We start from the raw sequence: 9,692 nt of genomic DNA on the forward strand, positions 1-9,692 counted from the left end.
ATCCATCGCGCCATCATCATCAGCACCCTAACCAAATTACCACCAATCACCGTCTCTGTAACCACCGCCACCACCACCATATAAGCCCAATCACTGGCTTGACACCCAACCCCTAGTAAGCCCACCAATGCCGCTGTATAAACCCCCCAACAACCCATAACCAGCCCATCATGAATCCACAAATCAATGACCTACAACATAGACCGCCCAACATTAAACTCCTCTCTACAACTCAACAATGGCCACCAACTATCATCACCCCTACACGAGCCCTGGGTTTGATTATATTGATAGTTTGCGGAAATGTGGTAGCTTTCTCTCCCCTAAACTCAGACAAGTACTGAACTGCTTTGGTATTTACCATATGATCAATCAATTATACCAGAAATACAACATGAACATTGTTTTTTTTTTTGTTAACGAACACTTGTTATTTGCGGTAATAATGATCATAAAATTGAACAAACTGTATAGTACATTAGTACATGGTAAAAAGATGCAGGTTTTTATACAATCTGACGTAATGTTTACATATACCTGTTGTTGATCAAATATTGATGCCCCGTAACTGACACAATGTAATTAGAGATCATGATTGTTGTTGCCGCAACAAAGCTAAGTATCAGCAACCGATTTGCGTTCGAGTGTCTTTTCGTACTCTTCAATGGACTTGAAGAGCTCGGAAAAGTTTCCCTTCCCAAATCCTCCACAACCACCCTTTTGGTATGACTTGCCTTGATCATCCTCCATCATGCAACCAATTCTCTGGATTATTTCGATGAACATGGTTGGCCTGGATTATTTCAGAAGGGAAGATTTCAACCATTTAGTATTGTTCAACACTAGCATAAAGATGCAAATTCCAAAAATAAAAATTTACTCCCTAACAGCCTAATATACATGCCAAAATGCGAGCATCTTACAGATCCAAGACCTGTTCAATATTAGGATGCCAATATGTTCATCAAAACTCGAAAGCAAGATTGGCTTACATGATTCAAAATTTAAGTGTGATTTTCAACGATTGGTGACCTGTGGGTTCACAATGAACGCGATTCCTGAAGGGGGAAAGTTTATGAGGAGACACAAACTTAACAGCGACTCGACAACTAATGTCAGTTTTTTTCCTAGCAGCTGTGAGCGGGTGAAGTTCTTTACAAGTATTACAACTCCAAATTTTCATGTTCGTGTACAAGAAGACCATATGGAGATTTGTTTTTCTCAGATACAGAGAGCAACTAATAGCTAAGAACAGCAGATACTCTTCAACTGTGTAATCACTAAGCCCTTCTGCCGTCACATTTTAGATCACAGCTCTACACTGGCACCCTGAAACAGCTGGACAAAATATTGTCTACCAAGTAGTTACTGTGAAACATTACAAATGTACCGAGAACTTGTCATTCAACTAAGGCAACAACTCTAATGAAGCTGAAGAACCATTACTCGTCCTCAAACACACTCTCTAGACATTAGACCAGTTGACACACCGACATTTTAGGCCGGAAATATTCAACATGTTTTACACCTGTATCGCTGCATTTAATTCTACCCAACCCCTCACGTTACCAAATGAGGATAGCCACATCCAAACCTTAACACGAACCAACTCAAAACCTCGACGACATAGATATCTAATGTCGAATCAAACAAATTAATGACCAAACAGCAGTCAATTCAAGTAGTACCTTCTTTAGTCGGAAGAGTAACTCCGTCATTAATCATTGAACTTTGGACTCGTTAAATACTTGTTTCTTAATTGATGTTATAATGCACTACCCTCGGGAAACCGAGGTGAGTAGCATCCTCAATTACCTTGGCCGAGTGAGAGGGGGTGTTACATATGTAGCGTACTGAACGCCGCCTTGTATGCTAGTATTACAAGGATAACCTTGGACAAAATTCCATCTCTCTTGTGTGTTTCTCAATGGATGGGAATCATGGGATCTTTAGGGTTTTTCAAACAAACCATCTTATATAAAATAAGAAACACCCCCTCTCACTCGGCCAAGAGAGTAAATTTTAAAAAGAGTAAATTTTAAAAAGTGTAAATTATGAAAGAGAGTAAATTTTAAAAAGTGTATTTTAAAAGGGAGTAATTGATAATTTACTCTTATTATTATTATTATTATTATTATTTTTTTTTTTTTTTTTTTTTTTATTATTATGCGCGCAGCTTTCATTATAATAAAAATAAAAGGTTTACATGAAATTGGTGGGGAGCCGAGAGACAATCTGGGCTCCCACACCCTTAGCAATAGTAAAGCTAATACGAGCCAATACGGGGTCATACAAGTCAACACGCTTGCAAACATGGTTACGGATTCGCTTGATACCCTACGAATCACGAATCATTAAAAGCGAATTCTATCAAATTGATTACTGAAAATACATATAACACATTTTCTATAAACGAATCGCGAATTGGTAAGGCGTATTCATAGCGAATATGGTAACCATGCTTTCCAAGCCATCATTTGAGGTACACATAGAAACCTATAAATACCTCATTATTAACCCAATCAATGGTAAAATACTTCTCACCAACAACTTCCCCTCTCTAAAAGTAAGACTAATCGAGCTACTATGAGAGGGCACGAAAACCTTAGCTTCAAGCAAGGTCTCAACTATCCATCAGTACCGTAAGGCATCAGAGAAGGACCTATTGCGAACCCTTCGAGGCCCTATTTGTTACGCGTAAAAGATCCATCCGGAGAGAGCAAGCATAGGTTCGAGGTGCCATCGTCTGAGAGGAGTGCGTTGACTCGACCCGGATTCGAGCAACTCTTACTTGAGTGTTTTTATTCGAAACAACTATTTTTACTAATATCATTATTAATATTGACACTATTATTTATTATTGTTATTAAGAATATTATTAGTAAAAAATTACTATTTTTTCATTATTATAATTTATGATTATTCATATATAATATTATAATTTTTTTCTTAAAAATTTTAGTATAAGTATAAATAGTATTATACTATGAATATTAGTATTATTATAGTTCATAATAACAATAATATTAAATATTATTATTAATATTAATATTATTAATATTAATATGATTATTTCAGTTCAGTTTAGCTCAATTCAGCTTTATTCGATTCGATTCGATTCGATTCGATTCGGCTTCTATTATTCGATTCGATTCGATCCAAATCGGCTCCATTCGATTCGATTCGATTCGATTCACTCCATTCAATTCAATTCGGCTTCACTCGGTTCGATTCGGCTCTAAAAAGTCAGAAAGAACATGGCCTTACTACTCTACTAATACGGATGAGAGGAGTCAGTTTCCTATCAAGTGCTACTAAATGGTGCACCACTGACCTCTTTCCAGCCATCATGTGGTTTAAGACAAGGTGACCCGCTCTCACCGTATCTTTTTGTGTTATGTACTGAGATTCTCTCCTCGGCCATTAGTGCGGCAGAAATGAGAAAGGAGATTAACGGGATCAAGATTAGTAGGGAGAGTGAGGCGGTTTCTCATTTATTTTTCGCTGATGATTCTATATTTTTTATGGAAAGCAAAAAGGAGTATATTACAAAGCTTAACAGTATTATAAATGCTTATTGTGAAGCTTCGGGTCAGGCTATCAACAAGCAGAAGTCCGCTATCCACTTCAGCTCAGATACTTCTTTGGCTATTTCAAAATTTGCCTTGGAATCTTTCAACATTTCTCCCACTAATATGTTTGGTAAGTATTTAGGGGTCTCTTTAGAATTTGGAAAGTCTAAAGGAGTGATTTTTAGAAATGTTATTGAAATTGTGCGAAGAAGGCTATCCTCGTGGAATGGATTACTTTTAACACCAGCGGGAAGATTATGTCTCATCAATTCGGTCCTCTCTACCCTCTCATGTTACTTTCTATCGGTTTTCAAATTACCGATAAGTGTGTCTTCAAAGATTGATTCTTTGATTACTCAATTTTGGTGGAAGGGCTTAAGGTGCGAACGATCGATTCATTGGTGCAGTAAGATATTCCTATCAAAACCAAAAGGAGAAGGGGGCCTTGGCATTAGAAACACTACATGCCTTAACCAAGCACTCTTGGCTAAGAATGTTTGGAAAATCATTTCGCAACAAAGTTCACTTATTAGTCGAGTTGTAGGCTCTAAGTATGGGTTTCGCCACCTCCCTCATAGAAACATTCTCACTCCGGCTGTCAATGGCTGCTCTTGGGGGGGCATTGGTCTTCTCTGGGGCTGGAGACTCATGTTACCTAATCTTGCTTGGAAGATTGGATTTCAATCTAATCTAAATGTGTGGACTTCAAAATGGGTTAATGGCAATATACCAAGGCCAAGAGATGTTACCATGCTTAATGTTTCGCCCTCTCTACTGGACCTTGAGGTAAGACATCTTATGCTTACGAACTTTTGGAATGTGGAACGGATTCGAGCTTTCTTTGATTGTGAGACTGCCAACCATATTCTAGCCATTCCATTCCCGAAAATAGGTGCTTCAGATTATTGTTACTGGACTCACTCAAGAAATGGAGAATACTATGTTAAACAGGGGTACAGTATTGCAAATCATAGGCTCATTGAAGAGAAGGGAACTGAACAGGATAAAACAAGACTTTTTGACGGGGGAAGAATGTTTATAAAAAAGAGTTTATGGCACTTTAAGGGTCCTTCGAAATGGAAGATTTTGATTTGGAAAATTATGACTGACACACTACCTGTGGGAGCGGAAATACAAAAGAGGAACATTGCAGGTCAGTTTCATTGTCGGTTTTGCGAAGACGAAGGAAGCATTGAAACCACTGACCATTTGTTCAGAGATTGTCCTATATCTTCTAGATTATGGAAAGCATCATCACTAGGAATAAACACCTATAATGATAGGTGTGTGACGGTTAAGCAGTGGATTGTCAATTGGCTTCACTATTTTTCTGGGCATAAGGACAATGATTTCTTGGTTTTTTCCTTCATTTGCTTAGTACAGGCAATTTGGATAGCAAGAAATAAAATTATCTTCAATGGTGAGCAGGTCAGTATTATTGGGATTATTAAAATGTACGAATCAGAGCTGGGCACTTCTCTCGTTGCTCTCAATTCTGTACTGGATACGACTCGGTCGTTACGTTATCTAGATGATGACAATGAGCGTATTATTACAAGAATAAAAAAGGGAGAGTGGAACAAATTTTTTGGGGAATCGTCCAATTGTGAAACAAGATTCGTCTGTGTCGACGCTGCTTGGAAAGATGACCTCTTAACTGGAATTGGATGGAGTGTCTCTTCTTTAGATAGTTTTTCTTCTGAAAGGTTCGTTGGAAATAGGTTTCACTACTCTACACTAGCAGAATCAGCGGAGCAAGCAGAGGCAATTGGCATTAGGCAAACCCTTATTTGGGCGAAGGAATCAGGCTTTCTTCATCTGGCTGTTTCTTCGGATTGTCTACAAGTCATCTTGCAGATCTTTGGGGTCGTTTCAAGAAGTCACTGCTCTAATGCTGTTATCTTGGATATTTTAGACTTATGCCCGTTTTTTCATTGTATAAGCTTTCGTTTTATTCCTAGATCTTTGAACCGTCTTGCACACAACATTGCAAGAAGGGTTCGTCTGTTGTAATAGGTACCTTTCTTAATTATCCAACTGTCAAAAAAAAAAAAAAAAAAAAAAACTACGAAATTGTCCGATTTGGGTTTTGTTTAGAGTTCTTTATGCAGTGATGTTCGGAATTTCAAATGAATTTCTTTCTTCTAAGGAACAGTCTTTTTGCTTTACTTTTGGAATTGTAGTTTTCGGTCTACTGCGGTCAAAGACCGGAATGTTTAGGTCCGATCTTTGGTTCAAATGGTTTACGATTTCGGTCCTCGATCTCGATCCCGTCTTAGACCGATGCTCACCTCTACAACAATATCACCCCCTACACAAGCCACCATCACCTTCACTATCCATCGCACCATCATCATCATCACCATCACCATCATCATCATCACCACCCTAACCAAATTACCAATCACCGGCTCTGTAACCACCACCATATATCCCCAATTACCGGCTTGACACCAACCCCCAGTAAGCCCACCAATGCCACTGGATAAACCCACCAACAACCCATGTCCAGCCAGTCATCCACCACCACCGCCCATGAATCCACAAATCAATGACCTACGACAAAGACCGTCCAGCATCAAACTCCTCTCTAAAACTCAACAATGGCCGCCAACACTGACCACCAACCAACATCAACTCAGGCACGACTACCCTCGAGCCACCCACTATCAGCACCACCGTGAACCTCGTGAACCTCGATATACATTTATGCATGTCCTCATATAGTAGTGTTCAATATAAGAAGCACAAAAGGTGAATTGTAATCTGTAGATTCTGTACCAAAAAGCACGGAAGCAGTCTGTTTTGGAGCCTAAAACGAGTGACCGAATTCATAAAATACGCTCTCAAATTTGGCAACATTATTCTGACCCGTACTTAGACATGAACAAAATAGTTTGAAAAAGACTCGATATCTGACACGATTTCGCTGCTCATTTTGCCATGGCCTGAAACAACATGAACATTGTTTTTTTTGATAACGAAAACTTGTTATTTGCGGTAATAATGATCATAAAACTGAACAAACTGTATAGTACATTAGTACAACGTAAAAAGATGCAGGTTTTTATACAATCTGACGTAATGTTTACATATACCTGTTGTTGATCAAATATCGAAGCCCTGTAACTGACGCAATGTAATTAGATCATGATTGTTGTTGCTGCATCAAAGCTAAGTATCAGCGACCGATTTGCGTTCAAGTGTCTTTTCATACTCCTCAATGGACTTGAAGAGCTCGGAAAAGTTTCCCTTCCCAAATCCTCCACAACCACCCTTTTGGTACGACTTGCCTTGGTCATCCTCCATCATGCAACCAATTCTCTGGATTATTTCGATGAACATGGTTGGCCTGGATAATTTCAGAAGGGAAGATTTCAACCATTTAGTGTTCAACACTAGTATAAAGATGCAAATTCCAAAAATTAAAATTTACTCTTTAACAGCCTAATATAAGGCCTGTGGGTTCACAATAAACGCGATTCCAGAAGCGATAAAGTTTATGAGGAGACACAAACTTAACAGCGACTCGACAACTAATGTCAGTTTTTTCCTAACAGCTGTCGTGATAGACGTGGTGGACTGAGCGGGTGAACAACTTTACAAGTATTACAACTCCAAATTTTCACATGTTCGTGTACAACAAGACCATATGGAGCTGTGTGTGTTTTTCTTAGATACAGAGAGCAACTAATAGCGCTAGTAGACACTCTTCAGCTATGTAATCAACAAAACCCTTCTACACTGGCACCCTAACACAGAAGGTGGACCAAATTTCGTCTAGAAGTAGCTACTGTAAAACACTACAAATGTACTTAGAGCTTGTCATTCAACTAAGGAAACAACTCTAATGAAGCTGAGGAACCATTTCTCGTCCTCAAACAAACAGCATCTTGTTCCACAAGCTCTATCCAGCATTACTCGTCCTCAAACACACTCTCTAGTCTCTAGACACTACACCACTTGACACTTTGACATTTTAGGCCAGAAATATGAAACATTTTCTCCAAATACTCCAGCTCAGCGTCTCGTCTCAGACTCTCATTGAACACTTGCATCCTTGCATTTAATTCTACCCCAACCCCTCACGTTATCAAATGAGGCAACATTTATAGCCACATCCAAACCTTAACACGAACCAACTCAAAACCTCGATTACTAATATCTAATGTCCAAGCAAACAAATTAATGACCAAACAGCAGTCAATTTAAGTAGTATCTTCTTTAATCCGAAGAGTAACTCCGTCATTAATCATTGATCATCCTACATAGAGTATTTAATTAGAGAAGAGCGCTACACTAACGCAAAGTACCCTAGTTTCCAACAATCTCCTCTCGCAATCAAATAAACAAAAACGAGTATTGATCAATACTCCATATAGGCAAATTCTCATTTAAGACCTCCGTCTTAAGGAAGACTAGCTAATCCATATATATACACTACGATATTTACTCGAATGTCTAGTGTATGAAATGCAAAATGAATGAAAAAAGAAAGTACCTATCCCCAATAGGTTTAGTAAAGATTTGAAGCAAAGTCCCTTGATCATCCTTATCAACTAAAATCCCAAGCTCCTCACATTCCTTAATCTTCTCCTCACTAAGCACATCCCCAACCCTCGCCTTCAAATTCCGGTAATAAGTCGGTGGTGGGGCCGGCATAAACTCGAACCCACCAAGCCCACTCCTTTTCCTCATCTCTCTCAATGTCCAAAATATATCCTCACTCATTAACGCCAAATGCTGCAACCCTGCTCCCTCGTTATGTTCCAGGTACGTCTGTATTTGGCTCTTCCTCTTCGTTCCGTAAACCGGCTCATTCATCGGGATCAACACCGTCTCGTCGTTATTCGCCAGCACGGCCGAGTTCAGCCCGCTCTCACTCGTCCCCACGTCTTCCGCAGTGAACTCGGCGAACTCGTGGAAACCCGTGAACTTCTTCACGTACTCGACTGCTGGACCAAGCTCGGGTACGTTCCCTACCGCGTGGTCCAGCCGTCTTAACCCGAAATCAAGCCCGGGGAATGATGATTGCTCGCCCACGGGCTCGAACCCGGGCATAAACAACGATTCAGTATCATTAGTAAAGCTAACGTATCTAAGCACAACGTCGCCGTAGAGTTGAACCTCAGAGATAACTACGGCGCCGTTGTGCAGGGAGACCGGCGGAGACGCCGGTCTAGCCCCGTGGGCGACGCTGACGTTGAAAGCAACGTCAGCGTCGCCCACCTCCACGGCCACGGCCCTAACTCCGAGGCCGTGGGACGAAACGAATTTATTGAAACCGGAATACCCGAAAGTCGGGATTGCGGCGGAGTCGGGAACGGCCATAGTAGGCGAGTAAGCGGATGTGAATAAAAAGCGAAGGTCGCCGGAGCGAAGAAGGTAGGAAGAGTGGACGGAGTTGCCGGTAGAGAGGTCGGATTTGGCGACAATAGGCATGCCGAGACCCCAAGAGAATCGTCGGGAGACATTGGTGGCGTCGCCGCAGTAGAATTCGATGTGGTGGAATCGTTTGACGGAGAATCGGTCGGAACGCGGGTTGACTCGGACGAAGTTGGTGAATCCGACGAGTTTGAAGTTGTCGGGTTGTGGTTGCGGGGTGTCGACGGCGGGAGGCATTTTTGAGGAGCAGAGAGTGGTAAGGGTAAGGGTAGTTTTGGGAAATGGGGGTGATTTATAGGAGGTAGGGAAGTTGGATATGTTCGAGGTTGAGTGAATGTTGTTGATGAAGATGAGTGAAATGGGAGGAGTCTGAGGTGGAAGTTTAATCATGTTATTTTGTGGAGTTTATTTATTGTTACGTCATCGTTATTAACATGAAATTGGGAGATTGAAGGTACTGTCGTGTTCGATACAAATGAGGGGGGACTGGAGCGTAGCGTTCGTTATGCGTAACGTAAATGAAAAGCCGAAAGTAGAGACTAGAGCGGGCAATCGGGTCGGTTATGGATCGGGGCAAAGCGGGTCGTGTTATATTGGGTTCGGGTTATGTCGGGTTAGTGATGGGTTTGGGCCGGTTCGGTTCATGTCGGACATCTTTGGGTCGGGTCATCAACATTCAACGGGTGATAGTTTGGGACAAGTCAGTCTCGGGTCGGGTTATCAGCGTATATTTTA

General features: G+C 40.8%; 2 protein-coding genes across 4 annotated transcripts; one reads left to right on the forward strand and one right to left on the reverse strand.

Moving 5' to 3' along the window:
* Positions 1-494: 494 nt before the first annotated feature.
* Positions 495-9,421, reverse strand: LOC141596720 (4-hydroxyphenylpyruvate dioxygenase). 3 transcript variants are annotated; one of them, XR_012522566.1, is made up of 3 exons: positions 7,528-9,419; positions 7,232-7,442; positions 6,522-7,125 (listed from the first exon to the last, which is right to left on the reverse strand). XR_012522566.1 is itself a non-coding variant. In XM_074416978.1 (2 exons), exons 1-2 carry the CDS (start codon positions 9,345-9,347, stop codon positions 616-618), a joined length of 1,452 nt encoding a protein of 483 aa, XP_074273079.1. In that variant the 5' UTR covers positions 9,348-9,421; the 3' UTR covers positions 495-615. The 3 variants fall into 3 exon arrangements, 2 of the variants coding, with proteins under 2 accessions (XP_074273079.1, XP_074273066.1); XM_074416978.1 differs by lacking the exons at positions 6,522-7,125; positions 7,232-7,442 and adding an exon at positions 495-793 and having other exon boundaries at positions 8,074-9,421; XM_074416965.1 differs by lacking the exon at positions 7,232-7,442 and having other exon boundaries at positions 6,522-6,924; positions 8,074-9,410.
* Positions 4,141-5,604, forward strand: LOC141596741 (uncharacterized). Its single transcript, XM_074416985.1, has 2 exons — positions 4,141-4,358; positions 4,524-5,604. The coding sequence occupies exons 1-2, from the start codon at positions 4,221-4,223 to the stop codon at positions 5,583-5,585; spliced, it is 1,200 nt and encodes a 399-aa protein (XP_074273086.1). The 5' UTR covers positions 4,141-4,220; the 3' UTR covers positions 5,586-5,604.
* Positions 9,422-9,692: the final 271 nt, after the last annotated feature.

The sequence above is a fragment of the Silene latifolia genome, chromosome 1 (assembly GCF_048544455.1).
Source record: "Silene latifolia isolate original U9 population chromosome 1, ASM4854445v1, whole genome shotgun sequence".
In the NCBI taxonomy this organism is placed as follows: Eukaryota; Viridiplantae; Streptophyta; class Magnoliopsida; order Caryophyllales; family Caryophyllaceae; genus Silene; species Silene latifolia.

Bases quoted from the DNA above. Each gene is read 5' to 3' on its own strand.
- LOC141596741 (XM_074416985.1), top strand. From the start codon at position 4,221: ATGTTACCTAATCTTGCTTGGAAGATTGGATTTCAATCTAATCTAAAT. The intron at 4,359-4,523 runs GTAAGACATCTT...TATGTTAAACAG, and splicing joins CCTCTCTACTGGACCTTGAG to GGGTACAGTATTGCAAATCA.
- LOC141596720 (XM_074416978.1), bottom strand. From the start codon at position 9,347: ATGATTAAACTTCCACCTCAGACTCCTCCCATTTCACTCATCTTCATC. The intron at 794-8,073 runs GTACTTTCTTTT...GAAATAATCCAG, and splicing joins ACTAAACCTATTGGGGATAG to GCCAACCATGTTCATCGAAA.